The following is a 23,993-nucleotide window of genomic DNA, read 5'->3' on the forward strand; positions in this document are numbered from 1 at the left end:
GAGGCGCTGAATGCTCGGATGCTGCGATTGATGTCAAAAAAGGTGCATTATGGCTGGTGGCGATGATTGGAGCATCTGAGGACGTGTGGAGTTAATGGTCATTGAGGAAGAGGGACGGGTGAGCGGGCAGACCCCTCCCACTCACCTTGTCGGCATATTTTTGAGTGGCTGCAAAGGGGAAACGGGGGTTCATCCGCCCACCGTCCACCTTGTTAAGTCGGAGCACGTCGCCCACGAGGCGGTGGTGGGCCGCGTCTTCACTCTGCATCCTTCAGCTTTCTGTGTTCTAAGACAGAGCGCGGTTGATGCGGTGGGGGGGTGGGGGGGGGCGGGGGTAATGCAGGTGCTTGTGTTTACTTCAACGCCCCCCCCCTCCTCCTCTGCCTGCAATCCCCTGCTTCCAGCGCTGGAGGAATGCGCATAAATATTTATCCAGAACGCATTCACCAGACAACTGTTCATGGCAGCAGAAAGAAATTAAATAGTTACAAAGCAAAAGAAAATTACTGAGAAAAGGCAAAGTAATCCTTTAATTTAATTAGGTAAATTACAACAAAAATCCCCTCTAAGTCGGTTTTTCTCTGCCTTGCCTACTCGTTTCTTCTTTGCCCTCCCTCGCTCGTGCTGCAAGGCTTTTCCTTTGGTTGCTTAGCAACAGGGAAACAGTTTTTCTTTGCTCTGCCAGCGGGTCCCGGAGGCTGGCAGGGAGAAGAGGGCACAGTGGAGGCACTGTGGACTCTGCCAGCAGCCGCGTGCGTGCCCACAGCTGGGTCACGCCTGCGAGAGCACCCCTGGTTGGCACCTCGGGGTCGCAGCCCAGTTAATGACAGCAGGGTGAGCTCCCGAGGCGGCCCCGCCCCCAGCAGGCCACACCAGGTCACAGCAGGGTCGAGGGGATGAAACAGCACAACTTCTCGCCACAGGCTTGGATCAACAAGCCCCTGGGTGAAGAAAGTAGTTTTTTTTTTTGCTGAAACTTCTGCAACTTGTTCACCGAAATATATTTGACAGGCGGAATAGAAATCCTTTCCACAATAAGTATGCTAATCAAAGCCTCTGCTGAAATTGAGACGGCTCTGTACGGTGTTGTCCTTTCTCTCCACAGGTGATTGACACTTTGTAATCCTGCTAATAAGCTCCTCCGCCGTCTGTTTCCTTCCTATTGTGTTAGTGCAACAATGGGCAGCGTGAGTAGACACAACTCTCACTTACCTGCCGTTATCCTAGGAAGCAGATGCTGCTCACTCGCCCAAACTGTCACTTTCCACTTGTGTGCCCACCCCCTCCCCCCTCAGGGGGTCAGCAGCCACTCAAACCTTCCACCCCTCCCTTTCCTAACCAATCATCCACATCATTACTGGCCTGTCTCTGGTCGTGAGAGCGTCTCCGTCGCTGCCCGTTGCTGCGGCGCCGGGTGCCTTCATGCTCTGTCGCAGGGTGTTTAAAACAGCCTCAAATGTCAGCCGCTATTTAATTATGATTTAGGAGTGTGTGGGACAGGAATCAATCAACGGCTGGTTGGAGATGGTCGGATGTCATTACTGGAAATCTACAGTACATACTGAAGTATTGTCGCTGTTGTATGGGAAATGGCCAGCAGGGGGACATCACTGTGGCAACGTCCACTTCTTCTTTCCCTTTTCCTGTTGGCTGCACCTCTCAGGTGCCATGAGGACTATGTCTGCATGTGTTATAGTTTCTTGGTGATGCACCTGGTGGGTGGAAAAAAAAGAATTAACAGTTAAAAAACTGACAAAACCGTGAAGCACAGTTTCCTGTTGCTGCCAGCCTTCACTGCACACACCCAGAGATGGGATGGAGTGGTCAAAGTGGGCTTTGCAGAACCCTTTTGCTCTGCCAGTCACAACCCATTGACCCCAGTATACTGGGTGGAACTCAAATAACTTCAGAGTGAACATGTGCAGCTGTTCACAGAAAACGGGAGCAATGAATAAGTACAAGCTTCAGGGTGGGAAGGGAATGTTCACCGCAGATGATGAGTCCATGTCGCTCTGCTTTGTCTTCCATCAGTCCATCAGAGAGGTGACGGGCTACGTGTTGGTGGCTCTCAACCAGTTTGACTACCTACCGCTGGAGAACCTCCGGATAATCCGAGGCACCAAACTCTACGAGGGCCGGTACGGCCTGGCCATCTTCCTCAACTACCGACGGGATGGATACTACGGCCTGAGACAGCTGGGCCTACGCAACCTCACAGGTCAGACCTCTAAGAACTTAGCAGACGACTTGTTTTCAGTCGATGAACATGTTTATAATGGTTTTAATTTGCCGCTGTGCTGCATTCATTGATGTTGTACATTGTTTACACACTCAGGAGCAGGTTTCTTCCCTTCTTCTGAAATGTGTTTTTACGTGAAATGCATCGTCACCTCAGCATCACGCCCTCTTTGCTGTTTCACCGTAATTGTTTTAGTCAGACTAAAACAAACAGAACAAAAAATAATGGAAAGTATTGCAGTTGTTCGAAACAATTAGCAAAGTTTTTTCTATTAATTTGAAAAATTCATTCAATTCATTGAATTATTATTTTTCATCTGTATTTATCATATGTATAATATTTATATGTATATATATATATATAATATTTTCTCACAGAGCTTTATAAAATATCTATCTGTTTCATGCATTTATCTTCTGTCCACTACATTCACAGAGGAGAATAATTTTTGTCATTTTAATAATTTTAGTTTTTTTTTCATTACTCTTCCAAGAGGCAATGTCTCTTGTCGAATTTATCGCAGTTATGAATGGTTTGTGTTTTGGTGCATGTTTTCATAAAAGCCTTATTTTTCTGCATTTCTCACAAATCAAATGTACCAGTCGCTGTCGTTGAACATCAAACCTTTAAATGAACGACAGCACACAGATGAAATAGACAAAGGCCAAAGTGACATGAAGACACTTTCCCCTCTGACTCGGCTCAAAGAATCGAAATGAACACGTTTAGGTCCCAGCCTTAGTTCACGTGCAGTGTTTTCCCCCAAAATTCACCATCTCAGGGTTCGACTGTGAGCGTGATGAGTGATGAGCAGCGCGCCAGGTGTTCTGTCTCGGTCGCAACGATCGCCATCACTCTGGGAGAGAAACGCAAGCTGCCGGCTGAGCAGCGTCTGCTGAGGGACGGCTGTCACATCCGATCTGAGACGACCCTAGTTTTATTTATGTATATATTTCTTTCTATTTTATTTGGCCATCTTCCATTTCATCCGGTGTGCACAGACACAGGACGAAGGTCGCTAATGAAACCTGTTTTGTTGAAGACACTGGGTGAATGCAGGAGTGTTTCTTTCTGGAGAAGGAGAGCTGAGCAGATGGGAACAGCCCTGTCGCGTCCATCTTCGTGGTCATTTCCAGCAGATAGAAGACGTCTACTGGAGAGCGGTGGTGTTTCCTCCTGTCAGATGGTAGAGGGCGTACTTCCTGTTCACATTCCACGCTGGTGCATGTCACTGACGGTACAAATATCGTGTGTCAGGTGTTGAAGGGGGCGACATTGAACGCGGGGTGGTTGAGAAGTCTGAGGCAAGAAGAGGGCAACAAAGAACCACGGGCCGATCACACGTGAAGCTTTTTACTGTATCTCTCTTTGTTGAATTCAGCCCCGAGGCGTCTTCTCTGACATCGATCTGCTCGCTTCACACCGCTCTCCTGTGGGTATCGCTGCGTATCCTGCACCAGGTACCACTGCAGGCGATTCTGTGTCAGATAATTCACCACTCAGGCAAATTCCTTTCTAAACAGAAGTGTGTTTGTGTGTTTGGCCCCAACCCCCCCACCCCGGTTTGGGATGGTTAGGAGCAGTGGATGTTGGGCAAGCAGAGTGAAACAGAGTCCATCAGCGGAGTAGAGCGAAGATCGGTGCTGAGAAGGGTGGACGGCTGGAATCCATCCTGAGCTTTGATGCCACTGAGGTTTCCGTGATTTGAGATTGATGGCCGGAGATGGAACGGTGATCTGGCAGATTTAGTGTAATAGCTGGAGTTTTTATGGAGTCTGCAGACGGTGATAGAGGTGCTTTACGGGCACGTTGACGCCCTGAGATGACGCAAAGAGCCGGGCACCTTCCACTTGTTTGCCGTGTGTCTCATGATTCCTATTCTTCTATCAATTATGCCCATATATTGAGGGTTTGCATACTACTCCTACTTCTACTGCATCTACTGGGGATATATGTGTCCAAACATGAATATATTCAGCATCTCTCACCGCTACATTAAACAACAGTTTCCCTGCTGCTCAATCCCTCTGTGGAGGCAGTGCGCAGTGGGAGTCCGCAGATTCAATTTGGCGTGGAGTCGCTGCGCGTACCACCGAGCAGACTTCATTCTAGAAAGGTTGTGTATGTGTAACAGAACTCTGATGCTCCAGATACCATAATCACATACATGGAGGCTTGTATGCTTCAGCACCCACACCGGAGTGCCGATTAGCAGCAGTGGTGATAATAACCTCCTCTTCAAGCTGATGAGATTTTTTTGTTTCCCTGTTTCTTTAAGTATTGCTTTCCCCCCCCCCCCCCACACACACACACACACACGACCGACTCGATGGAGATGCTCATTCGGATGAGAGCCAAATGGCTCAGCGTGCCCTAAGTGAGCCCTGACTCCAACTTTCCATCTGGCAGCGATGCCGCCCGTGCAAAGAAAGCAAATCCCGTACAAAGCGTCCTACCTGCGTCGGTTTCACAACCTGGCAAACGTCCCGTAACTCAAAGCTGCTGCTGACACTAATTGCAGCATTCTACATCCATTTCAGCCCTGCACAGCAGCTGTTCCTGAGATGAACTGATTAATAGAGCTGATTATAATTAACCCCGTGTGCATCTTCCTCTTCCGAGCATGACTATTGATTCAGTGGCTCGCGAGCGTTTGAATGTCGAGGTCCTTTGCTAAATCAGCAAAACAAATGGAGATTTGATTCCATGAAGAGATTGGCAGGAAAACGGAGGCCCTCATTCCTTTGATACAGTTGAAATTGAAACAAGTTGACGTGATTTGTCTTCATATTATCAGCTGACTTGTCACCAGGAGGAGGGTGTTTGTTTGTTTGTTTTATTTGTCTGAACAGCTGTGAAAAGATGAGGAGGGAGCTAATGTGGCAATTGATCACTGATGACTAAAGTAAGTAAGAGCGTTTTGGGAGTGAGCCTTCGTTTAAGTGTCATAAAGGTCGGAGTTCATCGTATTCCTAAATTCCCGGGGGGCGGGGGAGGTCGGCGAAAGGTAGTTGTGTTTGGATTTTGTGTTGAGAAAACCTACTTTGCTCGAGTCTTTACTTACCATAAAGCATGTGGTGTGATCTCCCAAAAATGGTGTAATTACACAAAGATCAAATAGAGCTAAAAAAGCTAATGCTCACAGCCGCTCACTCTTCGGACCGTTACGAGCCAGAGTACAGAGATGGAGCCCATTAATAATGAATCCAGTGTCATCATTAAGGCGCCAGATGATTAAAACATATCTCCCAGCTTCAAACGCTGCTTCGCTTCCCTAGAAAATGCTGCGGTTGTAGATTTGCAAAGCGCGGGAGCCCTTCATTCTGCTTGTGAAACAAAGTTTTCCCCACATTTCTTTCATCTCTACTCCTCCTTTTTTTTAAAAGCTCACCAAAGCGTTGCTTCTCTAAACACAAAAACATATTATATAATCGCATGCGCTGATTGACGTTGGAGCCGGCTTGACCAGGTCCCCTGTCGCCCTTTGACCTCTGTCTGGAGCATCAGCACCTTTTGACATCAACAAATAGCAGTCAGAGGTGATGAACATCCTGTGGCTGATTCTTACTGACACGGCAACAAACCAGTGTGAAGAAACAATTCTTTTTACCGCTTCACTTCCTCTTTTGCACCTGTGACACTCGATTCGATGCAGCAGTTTGTGTGTGCGTGCGTGTGTGTGCCCCTCGTTTGATGTGGGGTTTTGTCTCCATTAGTGTCTGTGACATGTCTAGAAGGAGGGCGCAATGATCGCTAATGGAATGGTAATGTTCCTCCCGGGCGTCATGTCGGCTGCCATGTGCACGGCGCTTTGATGTCGGGTTTGACTTCCACCGGCTGACACAGTGAGTTAGAGAGGTCAGCGTCTGCCCGCCCCTGACTAACGCAGCTATTCAAATACCTGAGTGAGCAGGAGAAGCCGTGACTCTGGAGTGTTACGTAACCCTCAAAGAAAAGTCAACAGCTCTTCTATCGACGCTACAATAAGTACCGTCAGCGTCAGCGGCTTGAAGAGCTTCTGGAAAGCGAAACAGTTTGTAAAATCATCAACTCCACTTACACATCCTCAGATACGCTACTGCTGCGAATGGAAGAAGAGAAGAAGGTTTGTACGCCGCAAACACCTCGCAGCCAGGTTGAGGCGGGCTCAGAGCCATGTACAGTCTGTGGGCGGGGCTTAATGATGACGAACACCACACGAACGTGGACAGAAGAACACAATTATTTCATACCTCAAAAAAGTGAAACCTCCTCGAGACAAAAGTGGTTCTGAAGGTGGGAGGTTTTTATTTGACGTAATTGCGTTCACTGTCCGCCTCGCCACGAGGCACATGCCACCCCCCTGACATTGCGGCACGTTTATAGGCGTCGGTGAATTGTGTGTCTGCAAGTGCTCCTCGGCGACTGTACCCCCGTCTGACTTTGTGGAGGTTTATTGGGTCCATTAGGCTCTTTTTCGTTCCCTGTAAGCGCCTGTGGGTGTCTGAGAGTGTGAAGCTGATGGAGACCCGCGTCCATTTCGGAACCAGAGTTAAATGTAATTTAATCTCAGACCATTTGCCCTGCAAAGAGAGGACGTTCTGCTCAGCCTCCAAACGCAAGCGCGGCTGAAGCCGATACACAAAATTTGATTTCTGACGGTACTGTTGCCATGGCAACACGGGGTAGACGCTAGGCCAGCAGCTAAAAAACCCCGAGACTATACATACATATATTTGTATGCACACATTTAGTCACATCCTCCTTCACACCCCATTGGATCGTTTGTCTTTAGAGGATTTTTATCTTAAGTCTGATTGTTTTTAATTATTCAAGTTTTTATGTCCTTTGTTCCTCTGTTGCTAATAGTCATAATGCTAATAAGGCAGCAGTCCCAATGCAATACTACTGGAACAACGAGTAAAAAAAAAGAAAATAACCTCACACTAAATTTGCTCTGAAGCCGGATGGCGAGAATATTCCAGTCAGAGTTGACGTCCATGCTGGTGTGTCCCAAATCACCCCCACGGAGGGATGAGTGGGGGTCATTTGGGACACACCAGCAGACTAACTCGCTGCCACAAATTGACAAATTGCCCATTTATCCCATTGTACTTGTCACTTTTCATGCAGGGGGGTTAGCAACACGTTCAACTTCTCTTCATCTATCCCCTTAAAAATATTCAGGAAGTCTGATTTTAATGACAAAATAAGAGGAGCAGCATTTGTGCGTGTGCTTTCACACTGCAGGGAATATATGTGTTTTTCTTTTATATATATATATATATATCAGGACAATTCCTTCACTTCTGACTCAAGCTTAATAACAACACTGGTTTCATGTTATGTGCGGAGCCATTTCAGGCACCTGATGGCTCCCGTACGGCCCATTCATGCTGTCCTCTAATCTTCAGTTTGGACAGAAAGTACCAAACGGCGCTATTATTGTGCAGGAAACGGCCAAGGTGAGGTTTACGCCACTGTTATTGCGGGAGAAACAGCAGCTGTGGCACCAGGTTCTTCTTTATGACAACTGTGCCTCCAGAACCCACCGCTTGAAAACGTCGACAAAGTTTAGGTCCTTCTCAGTTTCACATTCTCCACTAACTCTCGTCGCTCTGCTGCTCGTTACCTTGATTAGCATTCAGCAGCGCTCTCGTCTCTTTGGCCGGCGCCTTTGTTTGCCCGCGCTGATTGGAGGCCCTGTGGTTAATTTAGATGCAGAGCAGCGGTGACAGAGGAGGGCTTATTAGAGCTGTGAGCCCATCCCGCCTTAAGTGCGGATTCTTCAGTTCTATTTCCATTTGCCTCCATTATTGAATTTGCTGCCTTCCCATTCGGCTTGATTGCATTTTGTGTCACCTTTAAAACAAAAAAAAAAAAGAAAGAAAGAAAGAAAGAAAGACAACAAAAAGAAGGAACCATGACACAACTGTAACAAAGACATGTCAGGAAAAAGTTCCACACGTGGTTAATTGTGACAAACGGGGGTGTGTATTAAGACAAAGAAGGGAAGATGACAGACAGGTGAAGCCACAGTGGGTGGAGGGAATGAAGGCAAGTGATGGCAGGGTGTCATCTCCGCCCCCACCTCTCTAGCTGCCGTTGGTTCGTTCCATAATCTCCTAACGCGAAACATTTTTCATAAGGATTCATCGCAGAACAATATCATCTGAGACCGAGAAATTTAATCAGGGGTTTTAAAATACAATTATGGTTATCGGGGAGTGGGGGGGGGGGCTCTGGATGGTGGGAGGGGACCTCCCCCGCACTGTCTGCGCCTCGCCGCTCCGCTCCCATTTGTCACACAGTACAATATCTCTTTGGCTGGCAGAGCTAATAATGGACTCTGGAGACCCACCTCCAGCCCGCTGAAGTCCTGATCGCTGGGGTCCAAGACACGGCAGGTAGCACCCCCTCCCCCCCCTCCCCAAAAAACGAAACACACAGATTACACACAGTCCAGAAGAAATCACTCAGAGCTCCTTCACAGGCCAACCGCTGGTTTTCCAGTCAGTTCAAGTGTTTACCTCCAGTTGTTCTCCTGCATTATTACTCAGCAGAGGAAATGAATTCACAATTCAATTCAGTTTGTCCAGACCAGAGTGAACCAGTCCAATATACTTGTTACGGGGCCAGAGACCAAAAAAACAACAACATTTTACTATTTCATTGTTTCAGTCAATATACTAGGGCTATTTCTGCCACAGCAAGAAAAAGAATAGATTTTTAACAACTTCAAAACAGAAAACAGACTCATTACAACGTATCTGGCTGTAACATCTCATAACTTGATACCGATCCATTTTTCAGTCCATTCTTGACAACGTAAACTGAATTTACACACAGATGAAGGCCGGTGTCATCTCCGGTGTGTGTGTGTGTGTGTGTGTGTGTGTGTGTAACCTGCTGCGTTCCGTCAAGTGACTCTGCACCATGTCGTCGAACGTTGGACGACTGACCGCTCCTGCAGGCGTGCACACGCTCACCCCCACTTCTCTGACTGTCCTGACACTGCACAAACACTTGTGTTTGTGTGTGTGTGTGTGTGTGTGTGTGTCTTTTTATCAGGAAATCTGTTTGTTCTCTTTCAGCTGCAGCGCAGTTTGTGTGAGACGTTACGTTGTGGGCATTCCAGCCATGACATGAAAGAGATTTTTAGACGACTAACCGGGAACTGAGGGCTTTATTATTCCTCTGGTTCTACTGATCCTGTTGCACCGTTCTCTTGTTTCCGCGCACGTGTGTGAAGTTCAAAGTATTTTGTGAAAATCTTGAGATCGAAGCTGGTCGGCTCAGAGCGAGGCGACTCCTTTCCTCTGTTTCTTTTTTTAGTTTTTTACTGTCTTTGCAGCTGTTTTATTGCACACTCGCTGTATCTTCTTCTGCCTCTGAAGAAAATGTGTTGGCCTTTAAAACACATTACCTGCTGAGCCTCCTCCACGGACGAGCCCATGAGCCCGACCACCATCTTCCTCCATCTCTTCCTCGACGCTTCACACGCGTCTCTTGTGTGCAACGTTGGTCATGCTCCACCAGTGAGGTTGCACTCTTGTTTCGTTTTCTTCAGTTCGGTGCCTTCTGTCGCGCCAGCTGTCTGCGCTGTAGCACCGGCCGCACGGGTCACTGCGGTCAGCCGCGTGCCGATGAGGGAGGCCGGGCCCGTCACAGGCGGGACACACACGCGGCCGATCCGCAAAACCACCGAAAGCTCCGCCTGCCTGCATATTTCAAACTGTTTAAATCAGAAAAACACGTGTAAGCGTTGAGCCAGAAGAAGCAACATACTCTTTAATGGTTGTTCTAATGGTCGTTTCTCCTTTTCACCCTCCGGAACCTGCTGTTAAAGGTGCTGACGCGCTGCTGCAGGCATTTTGGTGAAGGTGTTTCCCTTGGGGATCTCAGTCTCTCATGCAGCGAGTGATTAATTGGCATTTAAGAGGCAAAGCCTGAGCTTAACTCTTCAGCTCTGTCTGCGCTGTGAGGCTTTGTCAGCGTGATCCGGCCGAGCTGCGAGATGTCGGACAGGAGGTGTTTGTCACAGGTATTCTGTCGGCAGCAGCTTATACGCGAGTTTGCTGAGGTGCAACAGGACTTAAATGTGCAATTTATCTGCCTTTTTCACGACTGCATGCACATCTCATGGATTTTCGGCGCATTTATGTGCGTGTGCTTCATGAGAGTGTGCGTTGGAGTGAAAAATAACTGTGGCGAGAGAGAGAGAGGGATAGAGTGATTGTTCTGTTCTCCCTGCTCCGCTCTGAGGAAGTATCCAAAGATAAATATCCTGAGCTGTCCCAGGAGACCCTAATGAAAGAGGACGGGTGGTACCCCACACCCTCCCCCTTCCCCCACCAGACAAGACAATAACGGCAAATGCATGGACTCATCAGTTGAGGATGGATCACTATTACAGCCTTACTCATCAGTATAATTAGGCAGAGGCAGAGATGTGGGACAAGTGGCGGGCAGCACTGATGAACGCTCATCACTAGCGCCCGGCGCTGGGGCCATCGCTGCCTAGAAAAGGAGGTGGAAATGGAGGGTTTGTGCTCCGCTGAACGACTATAATGTGAACTTAATTGGCTTCCGCATGCAGCTCGGCGCAGAGGATACTTTCTACTTCCTTAGAAGTTTATGTGATTTTATTCCTGATCGGCGACTTATCCAGAAAAGAAAAGACATTCTCCACAACCTTTAACCGCATCGCCTCCATCAATCTTTTTATCCTCACTTTTATCCTTTCAGAAATCCGCTCGCTGCAAATTCCCAGAGCCCCCCGCCCCCCACACACACACACACACACATATACACACCCTCTGGATCGTCGTCCGAGGATAAGTGGAGAGCTGTTAGGACACGCTGTCCTCGCTTCAAACTTCATTGTCTGTCGCTCTTAATGACGTCATGTCGGAATTAAAGCCGGCGCGACGCCATTGAATGAGAAGTACGTGTAAAAACCAGCGTGGGAAAAGGTTACCTCATTTTCTGCTGCCCCTACATTCAGATTCCTCATTCTGTCCTTAATTTCAAGACTAGTGTTTTGACCTTTCGCCAGTTAATTCATCATTTTAAACGGAGGCATCCTGACGTCTGCAGATTTATTTTGTGGACATTTCTTTGCCAGTGACTGGATGTTCCCTGTCTGTGCTCATACAAACATTGCGTAGGCAACATCTTGGCCAGGAGTGAAGCTCAGAGAAGCCAGAATGAACCAACCAGAAAGTTACAAAGCAGCATGGACGTTATCTGTCAGGAGCTGGATCGGCCGTTCTGCAGCATTCCTCTGATGCTGCAGCTTCGTATCCAACATGCTGCTGGACAGTGGGTGTGTTTCTTCATAACGGTGACATGTTTGAAGGACGCAACAGTGGGCGGGCGAGGTGTTGGAGCGTCCTCCGGGGATTGAGCTGTGGATCTCCTGCAAGGAAAATAATCATTTATTCATCAGAAAAGAACCTCATGTGTATAATGTAAAGGAACACGTTCTTCTTCTCCGTTGGGCTCCGTTTCGGCCGTCCGTCATTTCTGCCGTCCCAGAACGGGACAAAAGGTTTTATGAGTGGCTCGTGAATCAGGAGGGTGAGGGGCAATGGGGTTGTAGCAGCAGTTGGGCGGCTGTAGATTATCCGACCCTGATGGAAAGATCGAAGCGTGGAGGTGGTGGTGGTGGTGGGGGGGGGGGGGGGGGGGGGCTGCAGACCTAGAGGTGGGCAGTGGTGTGAGACTGTCACCCAGAATGAACGACCGTCCAATAAGGACTTGTCAACTTGCTGGAGAAGTTAGTACCGTTGCCTGGACGGTCAGTGGAGGAGCAGTTTGTCTGTCAAAGGGCAAAACTGGATGTAGAACGTAACGTATGTATGGAGAATGGAGAAATAACTGCTTCGTGAAACTGAAATTAAACATTTTAGCCGTGTCACCAGAGTCAAACTAGCCTGGAGTTTTATTTACTTTTGGACTCATGACACTTTATTAAGGAGCAGAAATGTCATTCATGTTTTTTTTTCTCTTTTTTTCTGAAGAACTAGAAAAAAAAATGTTTATCTTTTTTTCCAAAAAACTATGTTTCAGTCATTTATTAATTTTTTATACCAACTCAGTCTGTTTTTTAATTTTTTAATTTTTGAAATTATTACTTATACCAAATCCCAACCCTGGAGGACGAGGTGCAACCGATCATAAAGTTTCTGTCTGAGTTGCTGATGCTGGTTGCTGGTGCATCCAGCTCAGACCTGCTCATAATGTTTGCTATCCTGCTGTAACTAATAATCTTAGCCTTCAAAAATGTTCCGCAAGCTACAACGGATCCAATAAATCAAAATCTGAGCGACACAGTCTGCTGAGTCTGTGTCTGGATATGAAATAAAGCAGAATTCCGGGGTCTCAAGGTTTCAGGATGGTTTCCAGAGGAGCCACTATGTTTCCTGAAAAGGAGAAAAAATGATGACGGTGCGAGAAGAAAGAAAGAGACGACTGATGACCGAAGCAGAACTTTTCTATCAGGGGTACAGCAGTTTTGTCACAGTGAATGAAGTAAAAACACAAAATGGAGGTTTTGTGGATTCATGTCCCTTTTCATTGCGTTTTTATGAGCGCGTTTCTGCCTGGATGATGATGAAACGCCCATTTGACAGCGAGGTCGGGTTCCATACTCATGTTCGAAGGTTAAAGTACAATGATGCTTTAAAGGCTGGAAATCTGGTGTCAGGGATGCTGCTCCTTTCCTTTTTAATTAACTCTAAAGTGACAGTGCAGGCGCCGTGAGAACGAAACACACACACACATACACACACACACAGAGTAGATAAATTGTCCATTGTGATGGGAACATGATTACACGAAGCCACGGCTGTTCACCTGTTCAGCCGGCAGCTCGAGCCGTGTCACCTCTTAGAGGGCTTTGAATAAATGTCCCTGTCTCGACCGAGGCCCACTTCCTTAATCAGGATGTCGGCTGGTAATGATTAGCTTCCTGTGTGTGCTTCTCAGCTGCAGAACCGTGCACATAACTCATACACTGTTAATAATCTGCCCCGGGGAGATAATACCCTTCAGCTAATCCAGCTCTAATCTAAAGCACATTTTTTTTTATATTGAATTTAATTTATCTCGACATGTACTTTTGTGGAATCCAGTACTTCACAGGATGCACGGAGAGGACGCAAGGTGATTGGATCTAAATCCCTAAACTAGGTTAAATAACACAGAATGCTGGAGCCCCACAGAGGACGCTGACAGTGGGGGGGGGTTGTTTCTCCTTCTTTCTGTGGGTCATGGCTGGGGAGGGGGTGGATTATTCCAGCATCATTTCATTCAGTGCTCATATCCAGGACCTGGGATCGAAACCAGGAGAGGGATTAGAATTCATTATTGTGCTCCATGCACAGGCATCTATTAAAGACACTGGTCCTTGAAAAGAAACTTTTTTTTTTTTTTTTTTTGCTCTTAAGCGAAAGCTGGATGAAGAGTGTGTCTTTGGTTCTGATAGGGGGATGCTGGGCGGGTCAAGAGAGCTGTTTTCAATGAGCCGGTTGGATGATTCCGGCCTGTTGTGAGCCAGGAGAAGACATAATAGAAAAGAATTTAAAAAAAAACAAACTGTGCAGACCTTGGTGCAGAATCTCTTTACACAAACGCTAAAGCATGAGTTTGTGTTTGTGGCAGTATTAATTAACAGAAATGTCTGCTGTCTTCCGCTGACATTCACACTCTTTAAATCACACACACACACACACACTCGGTGAATTTATTTCATACTTGATTAGGAAGTTATACAGGCGTGCATCTTCCAGGGCTGTTTTGGTTTTTTGTTTGTTTGTTTTCAGCATGAACAAAAGCGTGTTTTTCTCCATGTCGGGAGCAGCATCGCTGTCGTCAGACAGGTTATTGAATTACCGTGTGTCTGTCAATAGCGTTTATCTTCATGGTCAGACGCTGGAGTTAACCTTGAACTATTGATCTGCTGCCGTCGTCCTCTCACTGTACGTTCACGGGCTCCGTTTCTGTGCAGAGGTACTGAACGGGGGCGTTTACGTGGACCAGAACAAATTCCTGTGCCACGCGGACACCATCCACTGGCGTGACATCATCAAGAACCCCCAGGCTGAGCTGCTGGTGGTGCCGTCCAACAACAGCAACCTCAGATGTGAGTACGGGGCTTCAAGTGTGAAAGTCTGGGTGAGAATCACTGTGAAATGTGAAGTCAGACCACATGCCGGCGTGTCGACGACATGCACACACACACACACACACACACACACACACGCAGCAGTTATGGCTGGCTGCCTTTTTTTAGTCGTTGTGTTTGCCTGCTGGTGATTTGGAAGCAAAATCACATGGTGTTAGATCAGCGTGTGGACCTTTCTATTGTAGTGTGGCCGTGGAGCCTCTGAGCTTTTGAGATCTCCCTGAATCTGACAGCTGGGTTTGAAGCTGCCCACTTCCTCTGATGTCCCCACCCCCCACGTCCCCCCGTGGTCCCTCAGATCCCTCTGCTTTGGACACAACCGGCATCACTATCCGGCGGACATTCAGTGTCAGAAGAAGTGTCTGTTAAATGCAGAACTTTCTCTGGCCTTTGTTGTTTTGGATACACATCTCTTTTCAAAGAAAAAGAAAATAAGTTTGGGGGCTATCAGAGCGTGTCAGCCAAAGATCAGGGAAAGTTTCTCCGGGAAAATAAATGAATAAAGACCCACCACCCGTAATAAGTGGAAGAAGATGAATGCATGAATCCGATCCATCCGATGTGGATGCGGTTTACGTTCATGTTTCAGGGGACACTTGAAGGCGACGCAGCAAAGACGGAGGAGAGGGAGGTGGGCCACAGAGTGACAAGGGAGCATGTGGGAGTTGCGGGTGCCAAATGGGCCGAGCAGTAGTTTGTAAAAACCAGCCCCGGCGTGGGGGCGAACGCTTGACAGTCTGCTTGCACTTAGTGTGTAATTAACCCTTCGTCAGTTAAGTGTTGAACACAGACGAACACATTCTCCACAGGCCAGGAGGGGGCGGAAGCATCCGTCACTGTCACAGCTCTGGCAAGTTTTTCGGGGTGTGCGTGAGCCGACGGTTTGGTGTGAGGGAGGGGTTGTCATCTGAAGTTGTTTGGCGGTCATGTGATAATACGTGTGTGTGTGTGTGTGTGTGCGTGCGTGCGTGCGTGCGTGCGTGCTCCGCAGGCAGTCGCTGTCATCGCTCGTGTAACGGACGGTGCTGGGGCCATCAGGAGGACCAGTGTCAGACCTGTGAGTGACCCTGAAAGGCAACGGGCCGGGCGATGACTGATGGGGCGGCGTCTGCTACTAACTCAAAACCGCTGAATGCGTTTTGAAGGAAGACATGAATCAGAGTGAGATGAGGAGATGGATGCCAACCTTCTGGAGGAGCAGACAGTCGGTCGGGCCTCTGACAGGGGAGCACATGGTCCCACTCATTCATCTGAGTAGTGCTGGGGGGAAAAAAAAAAAAGTAAAAAAAAGTAAAGTAAATTGTCCAGGAAAATGAAAATGTTCAGTCTGAATCGAACGATTACAGAGAATTGAGAACCGCTGTGAGATAATCTCCTATAATCTGTTTAGGCCCGTATTTATTGTTATTATTGGTCCGTGTCACCACCAGACTTCATCTGCTTCTTAATCTTTGCTGAATGTAAAACAGCAAAATGAAGGTGGATCCAATGAGATCAAAAAAGAAAGAAAAGAAAGTCGCTAAGGCTGACATCATTTCACACCCTGTGGAGTTAGGAAACACAAGGAAGACATCAGACGATGTTAGTTCTGCATTATTTAGGATGTCTGGGGCACTCATATATGTCAGACTGCACCAACAATGTGTTGTTTTTTTGCACAAATAATAATATTACTGACTAATATTCCCTTAAAGTTGTAATGTAATAAAACACGAGACATAAATGTGAATATTTCCCTGGGAACTGCAGGGGTTGGCATGACAACCGGTTATTGGTGGAAGGGAAACTTCCAGCAGCTTCTCGGTTTAGTTCCGTGCCTCCAGCGATAAAGTGGATGCTGGTTCCAGGGTGGGTCAGAGCGATCGGTCTGTTCTTTTTTTTTAAAGTTCGTCAGCGCATTCAAGCCACTTGTCTGACCTTTAAGTTGTAAAGCCCCAAATTTGTGTCTGCCAAGACTGTCGGTCAGAGCAGGAAGGTTGAGGGTGGTGGTATTATCTCTTTTGGTTTGTGCGTGTCAGACCTTTAAAATCTCTCTCTCTCTCTCTCTCTCTCTCCAGTGACAAAGACGGTGTGCGCGGAGCAGTGTGACGGCCGATGCTTCGGGCCTTACGTCAGTGACTGCTGCCACCGTGAATGCGCCGGGGGTTGCTCCGGCCCCAAGGACACCGACTGCTTCGTATGTCACATGGTCCAACTCCCTGAACTCTCCCTTTTCTCTCTCCCTCCTCTCTCCTTCCTCAAACATCTCCTCCTTCACCGTCCATGACTGTTTTTTTGCCCTTTATTTACTGGCTGATAAACCGTCATTTCGCGCCGCTGTGCAAAGAACAAATTCCGCGTAATATTCCCTCTTATCAAGTTCTTCCTGTTTCACCAGCTGACACACTCTTAGAGCGATGATATTACAGTTGTAATTCATAGAGAGGCTCTTCCAATTCAATTACCGCCGTTTCAGCCTGTGGCCACAGACGGCGGAACACTTAAGAGGTTTATGGGAAAACAGTTGGCCATTTACATCACGGCTCTGGATCAACGGCTCCGAGTTTTTCTCCCATTTGCAGTTCAAAGAGACGAGTCGTGATTCGCGTGTCCACGTCGGGCCGTAGAAATGAAATGCAGCTGGAATTGACTTTTCAGCGTCTCCCTCCTCGGCTGACCGGCGGTGGTGTTTTCCGCAGGCGTGCACCAACTTCAACGACAGCGGCGCCTGCGTGACCCAGTGTCCTCAGCCGTTTGTCTACAACCCCACGTCCTTCCAGCTGGAGCACAACCCCAGAGCCAAGTACACCTACGGAGCCTTCTGTGTGAAGAAATGTCCACGTGAGTGAAATTCACAGGACGCCCAGACGCCGCCAGCGTGGAGCTCCCCTCGTTATCACGCTGTATAACCTGAGCACCGGTGTCCATTTATCCTCTGTCTCTCCTGAAATGAGACAATTACTCCTACTCAAGATAAATGACTAAGTAGTGTCTCAGTCACAGAGTTGTAAAACCATCTGTTTCAGCAGATCTTTCTCTAAATGAACACACACACCAGTGACTCTTTCCCACCTCCACCTCCTCCTCCGAGCACTAGTTTGACATCATTAAAACACCGTCGTAGGGTTGCTCCTGAGACGCGCGCTCACGCTGCCACCGTGTCTCTGTCAGATAACTTCGTGGTCGACCACAGCTCCTGCGTCCGAGCGTGTCCCAGCAACAAGATGGAAGTGGAGGAGAACCGCATCAAGATGTGCATCCCATGCACAGACATCTGTCCTAAAGGTGAGCCGGAGGCCTCTTCTGACCTCTGACCTTTTCAGCACTCCACTCCAGTTTGAGGGAAAACCGCAAGGAATTGATTTTCACTGATCAAAGATATCAAACTAAACCTGGGAGTTCTGCACCACCGCGTAGTTTCCTGTCGAATGACAGATGAGTAATCTATTTCATTTATTATTGATCTTTTATTTAGTCTTGACTGATTTAATTATTGATTGACTTGATTAAACCGTGATGCCACTGGATCCACACTCACCTGTGGAAATAAACAATCTTACTGATTTGAAATAGAATATAAAATTCAGCAGGATATATACACACCTGATAAATAAATAACCATTGTGCGTCATTAGCCTCTGATTTGCACTTATTAAATAATACACAATATGCATGATTGATTTCATGTACGCATTGCTACTACGTGCCCTGCATTTTTTTTATTTACAGTATACAAATACAACTCTGTAAATATAATTTAATCCTCATTTTTCAAGCCCATTTCTACGAGTTAAATGTCTAATTTCACATCTAAATAGCGTTATTATACTCCAGTAGGCGTCCATTGATTGGCTAATCTCTTGATTGCATGGTCATGCAGCAGGGAGAGGCTAATGAGGGATAGCCCAAGGAACTGTGGGAAATGATAACAAATTAACATTTCAGATAGGGAATTGGCTGGTATAAATCACCATCAGAAACTGGTGACACCACTTAATACCGGCCTTATTCATCATCGGCGCCGCCTCTGTCAGACGGGCTCTGCTCACACAGCGGCAGAAGTGTAATTAATGCAGTTGTAACGAAATAATGAAACACAGGAATTTGCGGCGGATTGTGTTTTCAAAGGGGGTCACACGCTCATGTATTGTCAGTCATGTTGTTAGAAGTTGAAAGATAAAGGAGCAAACGTGTTGAATGCTGCCTCCTTTGTCTTACCAGTGTGTGACGGCATCGGGACCGGCAGCCTGCAGACTGCTCAAACAGTGGACGCTAGCAATATTGACAAATTTGTCAACTGCACAAAAATCAATGGCAACCTCATCTTCCTCATTACTGGCATTAAGGGGTAAGTGGCAGCTTGAAAGCACATGTCCAATGCTCCCCAGGAGATGCTTTTTCCACGACAGATGTCTACATTACAGAGTGAAAGTCGCGTTGTTTCATTACAGTGCAATCAACTGGAACTTTGTCATGGTGTTTTTGTTGGAATGAGCCCCGCGTTCCTTTTCCCACTCCATCTCCCACCCTTACGTTATTGCTCATCATTCAGCTGCTTTGCTGACACGGCCACGGACACCAAAGATGTTTCAGGGAGAGTGGGGAAGGATTTGTGCAGTTTACATATTTAATTCTCCAATTCAGTGGTTCCCACTCCTGGTCCTCCTCCAGCGACGCATGGTCCTCCTCTAGGGACTCGTGGTCCTCCTCCAGGGACCTGTTGTCCTCCTCCAGGGACTTGTGGTCCTCCTCTAGGGACTCGTGGTCCTCCTCTGGGGACTCCTGGTCCTCCTCTAAGGACTCGTGGTCCTCCTCCAGGGACTTGTGGTCTTCCTCCAGTGACTCGTGGTCCTCCTCTAAGGACTTGTGGTCCTCCTCTAGGGACTTGTGGTCTTCCTCTGGGGACTCCTGGTCCTCCTCTAATGACTCCTGGTCCTCCTCCAGGGACTCCTGGTCCTCCTCTAAGGACTCGTGGTCCTCCTCCAGGGACTTGTGGTCCTCCTCTGGGGACTCCTGGTCCTCCTCCAGGGACTCGTGGTCCTCCACAGTGGACTTGTGGTCCTGCATGTTTGAGATGTGGCCCTCGTCCAACACACACACGTTTCTTCAGTGTGTCAGACCAGGATCCAGTGCAGTAATGATAGTATTTGTGTTATACATGTTACTTTATGCTTCATGCGGTGTGTTTTCTGGCAGCCGGCCAGAACCACTGTCAAGACCCGTCACGGCTGCCCCACCCACGGAGTCGACATTGGGATACGACCCCATTCAGTCTTTTCAATCATTTTCATAACATGTGTGGACATGATGTGGGCCGTCGTGGACCAACTGATGAAAGTTGGAACTGTTGGTTCTCCCTCTGCTACAGAAGTAATTCAGTGACTCATCCGCTGGATGAAACAAATCTAGACGCGTGCTTGTCAACAAAGCAACTCTCCTTTTGTTGAGGTAAAAAGCTGTCATGAGAAGGTCAACGAAAAACCTTCCCACTGTCAGGACGACCTCAAGCCGAGACGCGTGAATATTATGCAGCACATGCGACGGAAAGAGCACGCTGACTTTTACGTGATAAAATGTCTTTTCCGTTTTCTTTGGTAGCCTTTTATCACTTTGCAGCAACGTCTCATTTATTCTGTTCCTGATCGTATTACTTCTCTCGTCCTCGCTGTCTCTTCAGGGACATGTATCACGGGATTGGACCTTTGGATCCGGAGCGTCTCAATGCGTTCCGCACTGTGAAAGAGATCACAGGTGAGTCGTCCCTCTGGGGCACACTGTGTGTGTGTGTGTGTGTGTGTGTGTGTTGGGGGGGGGGGGGGTGACCTTGGAAAAACTGACCGGACCAACAGCATTACATGTTGTGTGTGGGGCGTTTTTGGCCTCCGAGGCGGTGAAGCTGTAACAGTAAAGCAAATTTTCTTGAGTGAACTCTGAGAGGTACTCTGGTGGAAATCATCTTACTGTGTGTGTGTGTGTGTGTGTGTGTGTGTGTGTGTGTTATTCATTAGCTGCTAGAGGCCTTAGGGGATGAGCGATACCTCGTATACAAACCATTTAGTCATATTAAACTGCGACTTGCAGTTGGGCCAAACAGCTAATGGAGTGAAAACTGCATTTTCATAATGAAAACCCATGTAATAAGAAAGAGCAATGGCCGCTCTAACTCAGCCATTTCCCGCTCGATCCTTTTAATGTCATTTCCAAACATGGAGATTGGATATAATCTGTCATTAAAGCCAAGTACAACTGGATAAATTGTGTCTCATATTGAAAGCAGTCTGTAGTCTTCTCTGAGCACGTTTCCTCACAGAACCTCACCGGGGGCAACTCCAACACTCAACGAGTTAAAATTTTGATTAAAGCTACGTTATGTGTGTGTGTGGGGGGGTACATTTTAGTGATATATAATGCATCATTCAAAGGTATGTTCTGGACTTCATGCTGTTTTACCTGTTTGCAGTAAGGGGGCAGCAGAACCACCACCATTAGTTGTCGTTAGTTCACAGTGAAACAGTAAGGAACATAACAGGCCTTGAATGATTATTTTTTCCCCCCTCAAGCTGAGGAAGCTTGTGGAGACATTACTACTGACTGCAGACATTTGAGGAGGGGGGATAAAGAGGGATTTGTCGCTGGTTATCGTCCATGAGTCCTTTAACTCCTGTTTTGCTCGACGTGTCTTTAGGTTACCTCAACATCCAGTCTTGGCCTGAGAACATGACAGATCTGAGTGTCTTCTCCAACCTGGCAACCATCGGAGGTCGATCGCTTTACAGGTACACCCCCGCTCAGTCCACGTGTTCCAGAGTTAAACACACATGTGGTTGACCTACACTTCACTCTTTTCTACACTTGTTCACGTGTATGCAGATGATACGCACATGTTTCAAAGATGTCTTTGGTCACACAAAGCCCCCCCCCCCACCACAGTCTCTTGTCTTTTCCTGCTGTTTTCTTGTACTCGGTTGCTTTCCATGGGAGGTAATGAGCACTGGCTGCACCGAAACTCTTGAAGTGCTGCTGCTTTGATTTCTGCGCTCGCTCACAGGCGCCACATTCAAGGGGACAATGCAGGAGAGCTGTCATTGTTTCCAGCTCACCCCCACACCACCACCACCCACCAATTTACTGTTTAATTTAAAGCATGAAGCTCACTTATAGGGGGGGTTCAAATACGCTGCTAATGGCCGTGCTCCTTAATGAACACTGCTTCACCCATGTGGTTCCGTATCCCTGTGATCATTTGTCCTGCAAACTTCTCCCTGATGTGAATCTTCACCCGTCTCTACGTCCTGTCTCCTGCAGCGGAAGCGGTATATCTCTGCTGATCTTGAAGCAGAGGTGGATCTCCTCCCTGCAGTTCCAGTCGCTCGATGAGATCAGCGCCGGCAACGTCTACATCTTCAACAACAGCCGCCTGTGCTTCTACAAACACCGTCAACTGGACCTCACTGTTCCGGACGCAGAGCCAGAAAGTCCTCGTCCGCAACAACCGCGACCCAAAGGAATGCAGTAAGTCGTGGTACCTGAACTAATACGAACCATTAAATACTATTTTCGCGTCATCATTCACTGAACCAAAGCTGATTCTTAGTTTCATGTACTATGAGTACAGACTTGCTTTTGTGGTTTCAGCTGTGTGAATTAGATAAGTTAGCAGCTCTCAAGTATCCAAGGTTGTATGTGTTGTATGTGTTTATTAAAGGTAACACGCGTGTGACGCCCAGTGTGACAATGCTGCTGAGAGGACACAGACGCCGGTCCGCGGTTTTCACTGCCACACTGTGGTTTATGTCATTAGCCACTTAATGAGTACAACGTGTGTTCAGAGCAGATCGATGGAGTCTTACACAGACTTCTTCATTAGGTTCGACCACACACACACACACACACAGCGGGGACATAGGCAACATCCTCTGGATCGGGGACATGCTGAGTTCAATGAACGGCATTGATCATTGTGTTGTTGTGTGTTTTTCTATTTTTATGTACATAATATGCTCATGACTTACTGTGTAATTAGTTGCATGCATGTCAAGTGTGTGTGTGTGTGTGTGTGTGTGTGTGTGAAGCCTTCACATTCCTTCACTCATGCAGTTTCTTTGCATGCATTCACCATCACCTCCGTTCCCCCTGCAGCTCAGCAGCGTATGGTGTGCGATCAGATGTGTTCTGACGACGGCTGCTGGGGCCCGGGGCCCGACCAGTGTCTCTCCTGTCGGTTCTTCAGACGCGGACGCACTTGCGTGGAAGCCTGCAGTCTCTTCGACGGGTGAGTGTTCAGTGGTGTGTCACAACTTTGCAGCACCCAAAACGAAGAGAATATTCCAGAGGGGGTTCCAGAGAGTGTGGTAGTTTTGCTGAATGTAAACAGGAGGAGGAGGAGGAGGAGGAGGAGAGGTGATTCGATGCTGTGAACAGGTTACGTGGACACTCACGACCCATTTCTGCTGCTTGGGGCCCCACGCATGTCCCCACCATCCAGCGATGCTGTTTTCAGTATGAATATTTGCATTCAGGTCACTGCTTTGCGCCGCCAAGAGGCACATCAAACAGATCAGTGGCAACTCACCTGGGAAGAAGCAGTTCTTTGTAGCTTTTTGTTCTGCTCTTGAATGAACCGGGAGAAGCCGTGAATCACAACACTTGAAAGGATCCATCTAAAATAAGACGGCCGCCACAAGATCCGTTTTTTTTTTTGGAATCAGCGATGTCAAGCGGATGTTTTCCCCGGAGAACGGCGAGGCTTTGCCCGCATGTGTGCCAAAGAGGGTGCTTGAGAGCGAGCAAACAGCGGTCATGTCGACTTGTTGCTGGGCCTCCCCGTTTGTGGGAGGGACGCTTTGAAGTCGCTGGGAAAAACAGCTCACGGTGAAAGCTTTAAAGGAGACCAGTGAGGGAGCAGCACGTGGCACAGTACCTTCCTACATCAGTACAGTCAGTCACTGGACGGACGTACGGAGGCTCTTTAGTGTCCAAACATGTCTGTGGAAGGAGTGCTGGAAAAACATAGCAGACACAATGTGCGATTGTATTTCTATTTTTAATCCGACACCACTCTTCAAAGGAAACTGACCTAACTTTAAGTACAATCGATCAATCACGGGATTTACAAAGCTCAATAAAATCACCACTGCCAGCAAACAACAAACCACCCACCAACAGTGCAAAAAGCTACAAGACAGGAAGTTACAGTCATAAAATGTGAATTACACACACGGAGCACAAAGGAACGACAATCTGCAAACGTCTTACAAGTTTCACAAAATAGAAGAACAAATCTATTTAAAAAGCATGTTTGTTTTAGTGCCAGTCTGTCTTTTGCAGACCATTCTGTTGCGTGCATGCTTTTTCTCAGCGTTTTCTTCTTTACAATGCAGACACTATAATCCTCTTTAACATACATTTTGTCAGCTAAAATCGTCGTCGTCGTCCATCGAGTTTCAGAAGAAGTTTTTTTCGAAGCCTGATGTTTATGCATTTACAGGAACAGCACACTGAACATTCTGGCATCATATGCATAGAGATTAACAACTGTGTGCAAAACACAGCTACCGCTTTATGTTGAGTTTGGTTTTTGTTTCGGTTCCACATCATGGAGCACCA

The 23,993-nt window shown here is 47.5% G+C and overlaps 1 protein-coding gene across 1 annotated transcript; it reads left to right on the forward strand.

Moving 5' to 3' along the window:
- Nucleotides 1-1,947: 1,947 nt before the first annotated feature.
- On the forward strand, nucleotides 1,948-22,659 carry LOC144739517 (receptor tyrosine-protein kinase erbB-4-like; the record flags this gene model as incomplete). The annotated part of the gene is given in 12 exon segments (XM_078622460.1): nucleotides 1,948-2,218; nucleotides 14,232-14,366; nucleotides 15,400-15,465; nucleotides 16,466-16,584; nucleotides 17,087-17,228; nucleotides 17,559-17,672; nucleotides 18,609-18,735; nucleotides 20,065-20,138; nucleotides 21,073-21,163; nucleotides 21,699-21,816; nucleotides 21,818-21,899; nucleotides 22,527-22,659. Coding segments are annotated over 12 exon segments (1,472 nt in total), but the record flags the coding sequence as incomplete, so codon positions are not given.
- Nucleotides 22,660-23,993: the final 1,334 nt, after the last annotated feature.

This window comes from Lampetra planeri, unplaced genomic scaffold, assembly GCF_965212315.1.
Source record: "Lampetra planeri unplaced genomic scaffold, kcLamPlan1.2.h2 scaffold_1540, whole genome shotgun sequence".
NCBI classification, from domain to species: Eukaryota; Metazoa; Chordata; class Hyperoartia; order Petromyzontiformes; family Petromyzontidae; genus Lampetra; species Lampetra planeri.